The sequence below is a fragment of the Podarcis cretensis genome (genome assembly GCF_951804945.1).
Source record: "Podarcis cretensis genome assembly, chromosome: 8".
NCBI lineage: Eukaryota > Metazoa > Chordata > Lepidosauria > Squamata > Lacertidae > Podarcis > Podarcis cretensis.
This window is the reverse complement of record NC_137177.1, coordinates 16,677,048-16,693,665: the sequence shown is the minus strand read 5'-3', so window position 1 is coordinate 16,693,665 and position 16,618 is coordinate 16,677,048. Positions and strand designations below refer to the sequence as shown.

Genomic DNA, 16,618 nt, shown 5'->3' with positions numbered 1-16,618 from the left:
GAGGAGGAAGGAGAGCCAGGGGCTGAGTCTGCTGATGACGATCAGCTCACTGACCAAAGTCAGGAGCAGGATGGGGCATCTCCGCAAGTTGTAAAAAGGGAGCCCAAGAGTGAGCCTAGTTCTCCTGTGAGGGTAATTCCAAGGGTTCGAAGACGCGTTAAGTCAGAGGGGGAATCCCAGGATGCAAGGGACACACCTGCTGACCACAGTGAGTCAGAGGCAGTGCCTGAGTTTGTGCCCAGGAGGTCCAGTCGCACAACGAAGGGAATTCCACCTGAGAGGTATCAGGCCACAGGTGCGTGGGTAAGTTTCGCACAGTGCGAATCTGAGAGTTGTGAAGATGTTCCACAGATGCCTGACAGGAACGCCAGGAGAGGGCGCAAGGCATTGGGGAAGGGATTGATCTCACAGAGGTCTGCAAAGGTACATCCACAGGTCTTGTCAGGAATGGAGGCAAGAGGGGGTGTTGGGTTTCAGAACTTACTGGGTTAATTTTTGTTCTGAGTGTGCCTCCCATTCTCTGACGTTTCGGAAGAAGGAGGGAGGAGCTCTACTTGTTGTTCTCTCTGTGTCTCTGAGAGAGACGGACGGAAGCCATGAATGCTAGCAGTCCAGGAGAATTTGGGAAATGCTGAGCTGTAAATATTTGCTGCAATAAAGAACTGATGAAATTTGGACACACACAGGTGCGTCGTGTGTTTGTCTGGATCTGAAGCAGACTGCGACAGTTTTGATCCGCTGTGTTTTTTACTCTGCTAGACGAAACCGGAGAAGAAAAAGGTCTGCGCAGCTTGGCTGGGAGCGTGCCGGACCACTGGGGCTAATTGGGGCCATAAAGCAATTAGATGGCCAGTGCAATTAAGATCTTATCAGATCTTCACAGGGTCTACTCTGAGTAAATCATGGTTTAAAGCCATCTTCTCTATCCACATTCTCCACATCCCTGAATAATTGTACACACCTCTGTCGCTCTAAGTAATCCCCACAGGGGTGTAGGGCTGGTGGTGTAAATTCCTTTGCTCTCACTTTTTTATATACGTTTTGCTTCCTCTTCATAATCAGGTTTGAAGAGTCCCAGCACAAAAGGCTTTTGATGCCTGTCTGCAGTTTGGCAGTTTTCTTTCATGTCAGCAACGTTCACCTTCCGGGAACTTTGTTCTCCAGCAGAGCAAACTTCTTCAAAATATCTTCCTGCCATTAGCACCAGGCAGTTGGTTCTGGGAGCTGCCATTTAAATTTCCCACAATGCCTCTGTGGCGTCATATCTTAGCCCAGGGACTTGTGGGAAATTTAAACGGCCTCCCCGAGCCTTTTGACACTGATTGGAGTGCTGCTGTTGTCACACATGCCCACCACTGCCAGTTAGCCCACCTTGGTTAGCCCACCTTGGAGACCATTTGATATACGATGGAAACCTGTATTTCAGAGGTGGTTAACCACCAGCTCTCCGAATGTTGCTTATCATTGGCCGGATCATATCTGATCAAAGACACTCTGCACACGGTTAAGGACGCTTGGCACACACATACATTTTGTTACTCTTGAGAAAGTACATCCTGCGTATGCTCAGATGCACATTTTGTAATAAAAAAGTGGCTCTCCCCATTCCATCAGAATTTTGTTGCAGAGAATTTCCACTGAAAATACTTCCCTCTTAAGTTGGGACATTTCCTTCCATAAATTATTATTAAGTCTCATGGCTACCTTTGATTTGTTGGATCAATCCATCAACCTCTGATGGATGATTTAGAAGGATTGGGTCCGGCATCACTTTCACTGTGTGTGTGCCAGTATCCATACTCAGCAGAGTTACATCTCAACGCAGCTCCTTCCTTGGAAGCGTCTTCAGGGTTGAAGGTACACGTAGTAGACAATAAACACTTAAATATTCAGTCAAGTGTAGAGGTTTACTTGACAGGCATAAAAGCATATTGGCAGCTAAGATATACAGACATTCACCACTGTCAAGGCAGGCTTAGAGTCCAACAAGAGGCCAAGACACTCCCTTGCTTCTCTCATCACAAGGTGTAAGTAAAAGGCTCACAACAAGTTATACCAAGTTACACATAACCGTTGTTATCAGTGCTTCCGGTCACAGTGCACATGTCCAAAGAAAAAGCTCCCACAGAAAATGTTCTGGCATAGACAAAACAATCTCAGCATTCTGCTACTTCTTGAAACTTCTGTATTCTTCTCTGTTTCTAGAACAAATGAATCTCGCACACACAGAGAGAATATCCAATGTGATTCCCTGTTGATCTGGTCTTTTACCCACTTGATTTTTAAACTCAAGGAAGAGTTTAAACTGCCATACACAAAATATCTCCCTCTTTATTATATTGGCGGATTCATTCTAAAGGAGCATATGCTGCCTCAAGTACACAGGTATTGCACTGCAAGGATTTATTTATAATCAAGTTCTTCAGTTATTTATTTTTTGATTTGATTTTGTGAGAAGCTAATAAACTAATCAATAAGAAAGTCAGCATGTGAAGAAGGGCAAGCCATTTAGATAAGAAAGATGGTGCGGCAATGACATTCTGCGATGTAAGAGTCAGCTGGTTACCGAGCTTTGGTGGAAACAGCTGCACTGCACTCAGCCGTAGCCAGATCCGTACTGATTCCTGCAAACGTTCTTGGCCCCAATTTGAGCATGGTACAGGAAGCTTCAGTAGCGCATCCCTTTAAGGAAACATCCATGGTCTGAACCACTGCAAGAAATGGCCAACATGTTGGTCAGTATCAAACCTGCAATGAACAGCTCTCTCTGCCCACTATAGTTGCCACCACCCTTTTAAAATGAAATTTTGGAGAAAATGTGGATTAGCAATGGATGGGTCACAGTCAATTTCTGGTTCATGTTATCATCTCATGTATTCATAAGCTTTTCCCCCCGTTTCTGTGTCATTCTGCAGATCTTTTTCAATGCATTAAAATTCAAAAAAATCTGTATGAATTTTACAGATACTTTACAGGTACTTTTTTTTTAAAAAGCTGAGGATTCTATGCAAAATTTGGAGAAGAATGAAAACTGGAGAATAGCTGCTTTAGTCTAAAAAGGTAAAGGTAAAGGACCATTGACAGTTAAGTCTAGTCTCAAGCGACTCTGGGGTTGCGGCGCTCATCTTGCTTTGCTGGCCGAGGGAACCGACGTTTGTCCACAGACAGTTTTTCTGGGTCATGTGGCCAGCATGACTAAGCCACTTGTGGCAAACCAGAGCAGTGTACGGAAATGCCGTTTACCTTCCTGCTGGAGCGGTACCTATTTATCTACTTGCACTTTGACGTGCTTTCGAACTGCTGGGTTAGCAGCCTACCTAAACCAGGTGGTTATGGAGTTGCCATGGGGATCACTCTGGTTACCCCACTCTTCAGCACATTTGAAGATCAGGATGATGGAAAGACAATTTTGAAAACACTGAATCTCTCTACCTCTACCAGAAATGTTGATGCACTTGGTCTCTTCTCCATTGCAGGCAACAGGCTTTTCATTGCACTTGGTGGAAAACATCCCAACACAGCCAGGACACTGGAGACCATTGGGTTTGGTGTCTGGTGGTGACAGCACTATGGAGAGAAATGGAAGGTCATCATCGGGTGTCTTTTACCAATGCCTGGCCTCAACTCTGAAACAATAGGGGGCTGAGGAAGAAGCAAGTTTTTTCACTATCCTCAGCTCTTTTGATGAAAAATAAAGCCAGAAGGAATTAAATACTAAATATTAATGTTCTGAATTTGTATGCTGAAAGATTCAGGACATATAAAATGAAGCATTAAAAAGGTAAAGGAGGTAAAGGACCCCTGGATGATTAAGTCCAGTCAAAGGTGACTATGGGGTTGCAGCGCTCATCTCTCTTTCAGGCCTAGGGGAGCTGGCATTTGTCCACAGATAGCTTTCTGGGTCATGTGGCCAGCATGACTAAACTGCTTGTGGCACAACAGAACACTATGATGGAAACCAAAGTGCATGGAAACACTATTTACCTTCCCACCACAGTGATACCTATTTATCTACTTGCACTGGCATGTTCTCGAACTGCTAGGTTGGCAGAGCTGGGACAGAGCAATGGGAGCTCACCCTGTTGCGGGGAATCAAACTGCTGACCTTCTGAGCGGCAAGCCCAAGAGGCTCAGTGGTTTAGACCACAGTGCCACCCGCTGCCACAGGAGACAGTTATGGCCATCAACCTGGATGGTTTTAAAAGAGGATTGGACAAATTCATAGACCACAAAGTTCTCGTGGCCACTAGCTATGATGACTATGTTCTATCTCCATCCTCAGAGCTTCTGAATACCATTTGCTGGAAACCACAGGAGGGGAGAGTGCTCTCATGTTCAGGTCCTTGGGGGTTCTCACAAGCACCTAGCTGGTGATTGTAAGGATGCTGGACTAGATGGGCCATTGTCTTGATCCAGCGGACTCTTTTTATGTTCTTAAGATTTTATGGACTAAAGCTCCCTCCCCACTGAGAAGTGATAACAAACAAGCACAGAGTTACAGCCAGGGTGGAGAACCTGGGGTCCTTCTGGTGTTGCTCGACTACAACTCCTAACATCTCTGACCATTGACCATGCCCACTGAGGCTGATGAGAGTTGAAGTCCAACTTCAACTGCAGAGGCATAGTTTCTCCATCCCTGGGGTTAGGGGGCAAAGCATTCAGATCGGAGGGTATTGGCAAATTAGAAATCTGTCTCAGTGTGATGCCCCAGTCTATTAAATTTAACTCCACTGGGCAATTTTATTTTAATTCCACTAGGAAGTTGAGTTCCTGTTTTGCCAGTCAGTTCTCGGTTCAGTGAAAGGAGGCTTACCGTGGCTGCTGAGTTCTTAAAGATGGCTCCAAGGGTGTAAGGCTTATAAGCAGAAGTGGCTGCAGTGGGAGGGTGTTGATGTGGAGCCATCAACCCCATACTGTTGTTGCTGATGCTTACTAGTACTGTGCAGGGCTGGTGGGTCAGGGCTGTGGTGAGGTTGGGTATGTGCAGGTATACCAGGAGAAGAAGCCCATGCTCCCCCATCAGGGCACCTGCACCATCCCAACCTTGTTGCCACCATCTTGGTAAGTGGCAGCAATGCTGGTGTCAGTAGGGTTCTACATTGGCTGCTCCTACATAATAGGCTGAGCCCATTATTTTTCCTGGGAATCTAGGGTCCCATCTGCACTATACATTTAAAGCAGTATCATAACACTTGAAACAGTCATGGCTTCCCCCAAAGAGTCCTGGGAACTATAGTTTCTAAGTGTGCTGAGAGTTGCTAGGTAACTTCTGTACTCCCCTCACAGAGCTACAGTTCTCAGATTTCCCTAAGAAGAGGAACAGACTGTTAAACCACTCTGGGAATTGTAGCTATGTTGGAGAACTAGGGGTCACAATTAGAGAGCAGCCATGCAAGTTTCTAGATCTCATAGACAAGACAGTACATACCAGGAAGTGAGACTGTTCCACTTTTATTCTCCTCGTAGCAGACGATATTTGATCTCACTTGCATTCCACTCCCAAGATTTATCTCTTCAGCACCAATTTTGCAGAAGCTGGATGAGCCACAGTCCTTAGCGACAGATGTGATTGTCACGGGAGCTGCACAGGTGATTGAGAAGGGAAAGGTTGAGTCAAGAATAGGGCAGCCCCCTCCTGATAATGTTGAAGAAATTTCTACACAGACATAGTTTTCGTGAGGGGTTTGCTTCATTCACATCCACCCAATGAATAGTCAACATATGAAATTTTCAGCATAGCACCTATGTGATATCTCAGCCCAAGACTCTCAAGAATACCTACGTTGTGAATACTCCATCAGACTGATAATGCAGGTATCTTGACCAGCACCACAAGTCTTCATTTCACCAGTACAGTTGCTGCCTCTGCCATAGCACACCTCACACTGAAGACAAGTACCTGGAAAAGCAAACACTTAGCTGTTTTTACCATTCATAGAATTGTGCCCACCACAATTTAGATGATTATTTTTGCCATTATTATGCAATCCACACTTTACAGAGTGTCACAGATAAATGACAAAGGAGGAAGAATCTGGCAAAAGCAAGGGGTATATGAGAGGAACACAAGCAAAGCCATGTGTTTTTTGGCTTTGCTTTAGCCAAATATTTCATGACATAGGTGGCTCTGGAATAGGGCACCTCCAGATGATTTGGACTACAACTGCCTTCATTCTTGATCAATTACTAAGCTGACTAGGGTTTATGAAAGCTGGGGGTCCAGGAATATCTGGAGAGCACTTCATTTCTGCTGTTGGTTGAGAACTTGTTGGTTTGCTATCCATCTCTCTGGTCCCATTCCATGCTCCATCCCACCTGGGAATAACATTCAAAATATTCAGAATGGTGGCTAGTTTCTTGCACAGATTTCTCAGAATGGGTTGAGATGTTAGTTTTATGCCATCAGCAAATCTATTGACTCTGGAAAAAGAAGCATTGGCTTTTGTTGTTATCTCAGCAGCTACCAACTCTTGCAGAACCCAGAACAGTCCCATAAACTGGTAAGACATCTCCTCACCTGTAGCTAGGAAAGCACCCAGGAGGAAGCAGCCAAGGAGAGACCACATGGTGATTTTTCTGTTACAAAGAGGTGCAAAACACTCAGTTCACCAGAGTTGTCTAGAAGGGAGATCAGAAATAAACAGACCATGCAACCAATTAATTATATATAAACTCTATGTACCATCTTTTTTTTTCTTTTTTAAGAAAAGTTTAATTAAAGCATAATGAATTGAAGCTAAAAACTACAGCAGGGGAGCATTACATTGTGCCATAGAAGGAGAAGGGGAAGTGGTAGCATACCATTATAAATCAAGACACTAACATTTCCTGAGCTGGCATGGATGGTGAATGCTGTCCAAAGCTTAAGAAACAAAATTCCACCAGGTTTTTTGTGCAATCTTTCCATCGTGTGCAAAGTGCTGCACAGCAGTAACACCTCAGTAGTGACACCCAGGTCCTTTTTTTAAAAAAAAAAACAACAACCAACTTATTAAATCCATGGGAGCATGGGGCAATGGTGGCCCCCTCCTGGTGGTTGGAGCTGCATTTACCATGATGTGACAGAGCAGCCACAATTCAGGAGAAGCTCCAAATTTGCAGCCCATGGAGCTGCTGCCATCAACCCAGACAGCCCCCTGCACTCTCAGCACTGCCTTGCCTCCTCTCATTGAATTTATTTGTTTCTTTAACTGTTTATAGACTGCACTTTCATAGAGCAAGGCGGAATGCAGCCTAAAAATGTAAGGCTGCAATGAAAACAAGAAAGAAAGAATACCAAACACATCTGTAAAAGGTGCTTGCAAAGAATCTCACGTTCAGAAGGAGTGTCTAAACAGTATGGTTTTCAGCAGACATTTGAAAGTAGACAGAGCTGCTGGCAGGGAACTCTACAGTGAAGGGACTTTCCACACACAGAGCCTAGGACTTGTCGATCATAAGGTCGGTGGTTCGAATCCCTGCAACGGGGTGAGCTCCCGTTGCTCAGTCCCTGCTCCTGCCAACCTAGTAGTTTGAAAGCATGTCAAAGTGCAAGAAGATAAATAGGTACCGATCCAGTGGGAAGGTAAACGGCGTTTCCGTGCACTGCTCTGGTTCGCCAGAAGCGGCTTAGTCATGCTGGCCACATGACCCGGAAGCTGTATGCCAGCTCCCTCAGCCAATAAAGCGAGATGAGCACTGCAACCCCAGAATCGGCTACGACTGGACCTAATGGTCAGGGTCCCTTTACCTTTACCTTAAAGGCCAGCTGGCATGTGGGACCACCCAAAGTGGGCCAACATTAGACCTTAAAGATCAAGGTTCGAACTTAAGGAATCACATAGTCCTTAAGGTACTTTGGGACCAAAGTGGGCCAAAGTTTTCTAGGGCTTTGTGATTTAACACAGTAATCTTGAACCTGGCCTGCTAGCAAACTGGTAACCCATGCAACCTAACCTACCTCCGAAGGGTTGTTGTGAGGATAAAATTTTTTTGGGGGGGGCGGGGGTGAACTACGAGTTCCTTGGAGAAAAGGAAGGATATGAAAGAAAGAGAGAGACAAAGCTCAGTGGTAGACCGCATGAAAAACACAAAGAAGGCCACAAGATCAGTCCTCAACATTTCCAGGGAGGTCTGGGAAGACCTCTGCTTGAAAGCCTGGAGAGCTGAAACCAATCAGTGTAGGCAACACTGAGAGAGATGGGCTAATGGTCTGGCTCAGTATAAGGCAGGTCCCGTTGTTCTTTGGAAGGATGAGCTTACCTGGGGCTCCAAGCAGCTGCAGGAGAGGCGATCCTTGCCAAAGGTCAACTGCGTAGGCTGAGTGAATGTGCACCATTCCTCGGGCTATTTATAGTAGAGATGCAATGTCATTTTTTCCTCCTCAGTTTCTCCTCCCAGCTATCCATCACCCAGCTGGGACACTCTCTTCCATTTCAACGAAGAAGGAAATAAGAAATAAATTTCTGGGCGGGAACCTGCTGTTCTTTTCAGGGAGAGCACGAGGTGATGCGTCAAAACTCCTTGGTGTGCTCTTGTTTTGCTTCACCTGGACAGCTGTGACTTGACTGCAAGGCTTACCTTTGTGCAAAACCCACCTGAAAAATTGTCTGTGTGGTTTGGGCTGCCCTGAAATACCACCTGCGAAGCAGCATCCCAACTCATCTTCCCTTCTAGGCCAATTCTGGGTGACACATATGGACTTTGTGGGGGTCTTTAGAGCAGCTGTCACCAGCCTGCTGGCCTCCAGATGTTTTGGACTACAACCCCCATCACCTCCCTGCTAGCATGACTTTTTCTGTCACAGCACTGAGGCTGTAGAATGCCTTAATGACATCAGAAGAGCCCTGACGGATCAGACCAAAGGCCCATGCAGTCCAACATTCTGTATCCCACCATGGCCAATCAGATGCTTGGGGGACACGGACAAGCAAAGCATGAGCACAGTAGCCCTCTCCTGCTGTTGTTCCCCAACAAAGGGCATTCAGAGAGGCACACTCTCACTGATTCTGAAAGCATATAGCCAGGACTAGCCGCCACTCATTGCCTTGTCCTCCACGTTTTTGTATAATTGCTTTCTAAATCCATCCAACTTGGCAGCCACCTCATTTTGTGGAATCCCATAGTTTTAATGCTGCATTGTGAGAAAAAACAACTACATCTCTTTCTATGTTTTGAATATTGCAGCATTCAGCTTCACTGGACTATCCCCTGTCCTAGTACTATGGGGGGGGGGGGGGAGAGAGAGAGAGAGAGAGAGAGAGAGAGAGACTGAGACTCTTATCTTTCTCTGCATAATGCACAATACATTGTATCAAGAATCAGTGTCCATACCCTCCAACATTACTCTGATGAAAACCAAGACATGCTGCACCAAAATATGTGGGTCTTTTGGCTTGCGTGAGTGCACCACACCAAAATGCATGCGTCTTTTGGTGCAGCCAGCTGATTCATGGCACCAAAATATGCGCTCGTCCCCCCCCCCGAGCTTAGTGGTGGTGCTGGAGGGGGGAAATGGGACATCAAATCAGGATCAAATTTTGGGAAGTCCTAGGAAAATTGAGACACTTGAGGGGTATGCTATCATACACTCATCTTATTTACCTTTTTTCGCCTCTCTCACTCAATGAAAAAGTCATCAAATGTCCATCCTAGTGGAGTTGCTCCAGCCTTTGAATAATTTTGGTTGGCCTTTTCTTCATTTTCCCCAGCTCTAGCATACGTTTTCTGAGACGTGGCCACAATATTCCAAATGTAGCAATGGCATAGATTTGAATGAAAGCATTGCACTGTTGGCAGTTTCGGTCCTTTTCCTGATGATCCGTAGAGTGGCATTCTTGCTTTTCACAGCTGCCAATTACTGGATCGAAGTCTTCATCAACCTGTCCACCATGACCCAAAAGATCTCTTTCCTGGTCAATTGCCACCAGCTGAAACCTGCTCACCATACATTTGAAGCACATCCAATGAACATTTAAAGCACATGACTTCCCCCAAGGAATCCTGGGAACTGTAGTTGCCCCTTACAGAGCTACAGCTCCCAGTATTCTTTGGGAAGTTAGGTGCTTTAAATGTGTGTTGGATGCACAAAAGCAGGGGCTCCAGCGTGAATAAAATATTGGGGGGGGGGCAGGTGAGCCCCATTGCCATTCAAATGGTGGTATGCACACCATTTGAATGGCAATGCCGATCAACTTTGCCCCCCCCTCGTCCCCTCAAATATTTTATGGTGGGTGAAGGGACCTTGGCCCCTAGGAGTTGGCTCATATGCGCATAGGGATGTGCCCATAGTCTGCAAAAATAGGATCACCCTGAGAAGGGCCCATGACAATGGCTTTAATCGTCCTTTCTGCCCTTCAGTCACATTGTGCCATTAATCTCCCTAAAATGGCTAAAAATATTTACATTGGTATCACAGACCCATAATTAAATTGTACAGCAACAGAGCACTGCAAAGTCAAATACTGAGTTGTGCAACCCGAAACTTGCATAATGCATATTTGCATATGACAAAATCATCAACCAGGGGAATTTACCAGCAATGAATCATTAAGCAGACATTTACCTATTTATTTGTTGTTAAGGCTCTGTTCTTTAATTTATGGTTGACATCCATTGCAGTGCCGTGCAATGCAGTGACCCCCAGCTGTATACAGTATCCCAAGTATGATTTATATAAAGGCATTACGGTATTGGCAGTTCATATTGACAATATTCACATCTGAAGTTTTTTTTAAAAAACTCTCAAGTGGATACTGTTATAAGAATTTTAAGGTCTCAAGTGTAGAATAAATATTCATAAATGCACACATCTAAATATGTGAACCATGTGTCTGAAATAGTATGGGAGAGCTATCCTGAAGCCATTTTGACTCTCCCAATGACCTCAAATATTCCTCTGCAGTAAGGGAGGCAAATGGGAAAGCTTTCCCAATGTCTTTTTGCTTGCAAATCCTGTCTTAAGGGCATATTTGTGCAGGAATAGAGTGAGCCTGTGACCTGGATTCAGGAGCTAAAGTATTAAGCATCACAAAAGAATGGCCAGGCTGCCTTGGTAATGCAGTGAGTGGCCATTATCAGGTATTCTGGCAAACAGGGTTTCTGCTGTAGACCGCCTCCTTCTGTGATGTATGTATGATGTTTTAGGGGTGGTCTTGGGCTACGGGTGGGCAATTTCAAAAGTCTATATAAGGGCTTGTGCACCATTGTTCAGGGTTCTCCTCCCTCCTGCATGTGGTGAGTGGGGACCCTGTTGCAACAGTTCCATGAACATAGATCAAGCTTACTAGCCGCTTTGCTTTTCAATATACTCTGGTTGGCCTCTGTTATTTTCATCTACTGATAGGGAACCCACTTAAGGACTCTGCATGGGCTCTGGAATACCCCACAAGGCAAAGGGAGCAGTTTTTCTTATAACAATACCATTCAGGCCCAGCAATGTGTTAGTATGCTCAGTAACTTCATCTCCTACTACGGTTATTTCCTGAAAAAGTTATCTGCAAACTGCGGGCACAGCAATTGCCCTGCAATTCCCAGAGTTCCTTGGGAGGTGGGATTGACGGACAAAGCCCTCTGGAAACTGTAGCTCCACACTACCCCCAGCACTCTTAACAAAGCAAAATTCCCAGGATTCTTTGGAGGCAGTCAAGCCTGTTTAAAGTGTTATCTGAATCAGGCAAGGGAAGGCTTGTGTTGTACTGAAGGTGAACTGTTCTGGAAGCTGTGCTTAAGCCCTCTTGGCAAGGTAACCCTTCAATTAATTGGAAGTTGCTATCGCTATGATTTCATAGATGTTCCTATATGCCTGCTTTGATACACTAATGGGCTTAGTTTTGATGGTATCCTTGTCTGTAGGAATCAGGATGTTAGGCTCAGAGCCCAGAGGAGGAACTTAGTAATGTTTTGGGTATCTTGGTGTGCACTTTGGGCTGGGTGTGGACTGAAACAGACACAGGGACAAATAAGAAAAGGATGTCTTCACCCCGGTGAGACTCCCCTTTGCTACACACAGCCCAACAAGATGACAACATAAACCCACTGACAGCATGCAAACTGATATGGCTAACTTGACCCAACAACCCCACCCTCTCACAAACAAAACCCACTGCAATCAACTGAAGGTCACCCAGCCAGGCCCTGCCCACCCCCAACCTCTCTCACTGCTGATGAAAATTATTAAATGTCTCACCCACAGAAGAAAGCTGGGGAAGGAGGAACACCAGGAGAAAGAAGAGGTTCAAAACCTGAGGCAGATTTCAAAGCCGAAATTTCAAAAATGTTTGCAGAAATTAGACAAAGTGAAAAGAATTTGGAGGATAAATTAGAACATGTAGATACTAGAATTGAGCAGGTGGATAACAAAATAGGTAAAATGGACCAGAAGATTGATGATACAGTAAAAGAGTTGAAAGGTCAAATAAAAGAAGTTAGTAAGAGAACACAGTCGGTTGAGGAAGGATTAAAAAAGACAAAAGTGGAGATAAAAGAAGTTAAAAAAGAAGAGGAGAAGATGAAAGCGGGAATTTCAGAAATGAGCAAAACACAGGAGGAGTTATGGGACGCAATCTCCATGAATGAATTGAGACAACGGGAGGTGAACCTAAGATTGAGAGCAGTTCCAGAGGTTCAAGGAGAAGACATCAAAGATAAATTAATAACGGAAATTGCTCAATGGTTGGAATTACAAAAAGAAGATGTAGAGAAGAGAGTTCAAAACGCATTCAGGATGAGAGTAAGGACAACTAAGACAAGGAAAGTTACAGGAGATTGCTTGATTACCTTCAAAGATAAAGATATGAGGAATTTAATACTCCAAAAAAACAGAGAGAAGAGATTGAATATCGATGGGAGTTATATAATTATTTTCAAAGATATACCGGTCAGATTGTTGAAACGGAGAGACCCATATAAACCATTGGTCCAAATTTTGAAGAAAAACAAGATTGAATTTAAATGGGAATTCCCTCAGGGGATTTCCTTTGTATACAAAGCCAAGAGACACAGACTTACAAGTCCCGAAGAAACAAGTAAGTTTCAGAGACGTTACAAAGAATTGATGGCAGAAGAGGAGGAGGAAGAAGGTGCAGTAGGAGGAGCTGACCCGATGGGAGGAAAACTTTTAAAGGGGAAGTCTAAAAAGAACAGCGAGACGGATGAAGAGGAGGAGGAGAAGGAAGAAGAAGAAGAAGAAGAGGAGGAAGAAGAAAAAGAGGAAGTATAAAGAGATAATTCGAAACAAATTATATATTTTAATCACTGGAAGACATGGCATTGAAATTATGGAATTGGAATATTAATGGGATGAATGATAAGAAGAAAAGAAACAGTATCGAACAATATTTAAAAAGGAAAAATTTGGACATCATCTGTCTACAAGAAACACATGTGGCAAAGAAGCATAAAAAAATCTTGATTAATAACAGATTGGGTAATGAATTTATATCCTCAGATAAAGAAAAGAAGAGAGGCATAGTCCTGTATGTAAGGAAAAACATAGAAGCTCAACAGATCTTCAAAGATGAAGAAGGAAGAATAATTGCAATACAGATCAATTGGCAGGGCGAAAAATTAATAATTGTCGGGATCTATGCACCTAATGGAAATAAGACTGATTTTTACAAGAAATTGGAAGAAAGACTGTTTGAATATATGGATCAAAAAATCATAATAATGGGAGATATGAATGGAGTTGTTTCAACGGAAATGGATAGATTAAGAGAAAAAAGTGATAGTAAAGAAGGGAAACTACCGAAGACTTTTTTCACATTGGTGCAAAATCTCAATTTAATCGACATTTGGAGACTCAGACACCCATTAGAAAAAGAGTTCACATTTTATTCGGAACCGAATCAGTCCACGTCAAGAATAGATCAAATTTGGATCTCGAATGAATTAACTACTAGAATCCAACAAATAGAAATCCAACCTAGAGTAATTTCGGATCACAATCCAATAAAAATGGAGATAAAGATGTATGAAGAAAGAACATTTAGATGGAGACTGAAAGATTACCTTTTGGAAGATGAAAGAATCATTCAAGACGCTCGGGAAAAATTGATGGAGTACTTTGCAGATAATATGAATAAAGGCACAAAGATTAGCACAGTTTGGGATGCAAGCAAGGCGGTAATGAGGGGATTCTTCATCCAACAGAATGCGATCAAAAATAAGAACAGAGAGAAAGGGAAGAAGGAAATCCTAAAACAAATAATGGACAATGAACAAAAGTTAATTAAGAAGCCAAATAACACCAAGATAAAACAAAATATTAAAATTTTGCAGACACAGTTCGCCATGATCATAAATAAAGAAGTTGAATGGAACATTAAAAGACTGAGACAAAGGAATTTTGAATTCGCAAACAGACCTGGAAAATGGCTTGCATGGCAAATCAAAAAAAGGAAAGAGCAAGGTACAATTAATAAAATTATCGTGGACGGCGAGGAAATAGAGAACCCAAAAGGTATCAGAAAAGGATTTCTGGATTTCTACAAGCACCTATATGCAAAACGAGAGAAAAACAATATAAAGAAGATAGAGAAATTTTTGAAAGGAAAAAAGGTGCAAAAGATCCCGACAGAAATGAAAGACAGACTGAATGCCCCAATAGAGAATGAGGAGATAGTAGAAACTATAAAACAGATGAAAAAAGGGAAGGCACCAGGACCAGATGGATTTACAGCAACTTATTACAAAGAAATGAGGGACTCCTTGACGGTACCACTTAAAGAAGTTATGAATAATATCTTGAAACAACAGGATATACCAGAAACATGGAAAGAAGTCTTTATAACACTCATACCAAAACAGGACTCTGATCTCACACAAGTGAAGAACTACAGACCGATATCTCTGCTAAACACAGATTATAAGATTTTTTCGGGTATTTTGGCAACAAGATTTAAGAAGATATTGCAACAACATATCCATAAAGACCAAGCAGGTTTCCTTCCTGGCAGACATATAAAGGACAATGTAAGAAATATAATAAATATTTTGGAATATTTGACTGCCAGTAATGAGAGACAAGCCGTTTTAATGTTTGTGGATGCAGAGAAAGCGTTTGATAATGTTTCATGGGAATTCATGTTGAAAAATTTGGAAATGATGGAAGTGGGAGAAGACTTTTATAATGGTATAAAGGCAATATACACAGAGCAGAGAGCTAAATTGATAGTAAATAATGTAATTACAGAGGATGTGAAAATAAAGAAAGGTACAAGACAGGGATGCCCTCTCTCACCACTGTTATTCATCATGGTTCTGGAGGTCCTGCTGAGTTCTATTAGACAAAATGAATTAATAAAGGGGGTAACAGTAGGTCAAAACCAATATAAAGTTAAAGCCTTTGCCGATGATCTGGTAATCACGATGGAAGACCCGACAAGTAGTCTAAAAGAAGTTATAAAAGAAATTGATCAATTTGGAAGAGTGGCCGGATTTGTATTAAATAAAGGGAAAACTAAACTTATGGTGAAGAATTTGGATCAAAGTGTGATAGAAGAAGTGCAAAGAGAAACAGAGATGGAAGTGGCGAAGAAGGTAAAATATTTAGGAATATGGTTAACCCCAAAAAACATTGACTTATTTCAAAACAATTATGTGACAATTTGGAACAATATTAAGAGAGACCTCGAAGTGTGGAGTAGGATGAAACTATCTTTTTGGGGCAGAATCTCTTCAATCAAGATGAGTGTGCTTCCAAGGATGTTGTTTTTATTTCAAATGATTCCAATAATCAAGGGGACAAAGATCTTCAGAGACTGGCAAAGAATGATCTCAAAATATATCTGGCAGGGCAAAAAGCCACGAATACAATTTAAATTACTAACTGATGCGAAAGAAAGAGGTGGCTTCACCCTGCCGGACCTGAAACTTTACTATGAAGCATCTTGTCTCTGTTGGATAAAGGATTGGATAACACTAAAAGACAATAAGTTATTGGATTTGGAAGGGTTTGACAATAGGTTTGGTTGGCACGCCTATTTATGGTTGGGAAAGAAGAAAGCTCACAAAAGTTTTGCCAACCACATTTTTAGAGGTGCCCTTATAGAAATATGGGATAGGTACCAAAATATTTTGGAACCAAATGTACCTCATTGGTTATCCCCACTGGAGGTCATGAGTGTTAAAAAGACAAACATGAGAGAGGATTGGATGACTTATGGAGACATTGTAATTAAAGAAGGGAGGAAATGGAAATTGAAGCCATATGAACAAGTTAAAAAATATGTATATGATTGGTTGCACTACTTCCAAACAAATGAAATGTTTAAGAAGGATTGTAAAGAGAGGAAATATATTGAAGGAGAGTCTAGATTTCAGAAAGAAATAATTAATAATGATTATAAGGTATTGTCAAAAATGTATAAAATGCTACTGGAATGGCAAACAAAGGACGAAGAAGTTAAATCAGTTATGATACACTGGGCCAGGGATTTTGGTTATAATATACAGTTAGCAGATTGGGAGAAGGTATGGAAGGAAAATATGAAATTCACTGCATGCATGACAATAAAGGAAAATATTATGAAAATGGTATATAGATGGTATATCACTCCCGTAAAATTAGCAAAAATGTATAAGACATGTAACAAATGTTGGAAATGTAAGGAAAGGGAAGGCACATTTTATCATATGT

The 16,618-nt window shown here is 42.6% G+C and overlaps 1 protein-coding gene across 1 annotated transcript; it reads right to left on the bottom strand.

The window, feature by feature from the left end:
- Positions 1-1,888: 1,888 nt before the first annotated feature.
- Positions 1,889-8,398, bottom strand: LOC307222665 (phospholipase A2 inhibitor gamma subunit B-like). Its single transcript, XM_079988102.1, has 6 exons — positions 8,242-8,398; positions 6,518-6,618; positions 5,783-5,899; positions 5,429-5,581; positions 3,433-3,567; positions 1,889-2,711 (listed from the first exon to the last, which is right to left on the bottom strand). Exons 2-6 carry the CDS (start codon positions 6,564-6,566, stop codon positions 2,563-2,565), a joined length of 603 nt encoding a protein of 200 aa, XP_079844228.1. The 5' UTR covers positions 6,567-6,618; positions 8,242-8,398; the 3' UTR covers positions 1,889-2,562.
- Between the last annotated feature and the right edge of the window lie 8,220 nt (positions 8,399-16,618).

Bases quoted from the DNA above. Each gene is read 5' to 3' on its own strand.
- LOC307222665 (XM_079988102.1), bottom strand. From the start codon at position 6,566: ATGTGGTCTCTCCTTGGCTGCTTCCTCCTGGGTGCTTTCCTAGCTACA. The intron at 5,582-5,782 runs GTAGGTATTCTT...TCACCTGTGCAG, and splicing joins TCTGATGGAGTATTCACAAC to CTCCCGTGACAATCACATCT. The intron at 3,568-5,428 runs GTATGTACTGTC...TTCTCTCCATAG, and splicing joins TGGAACAGTCTCACTTCCTG to TGCTGTCACCACCAGACACC.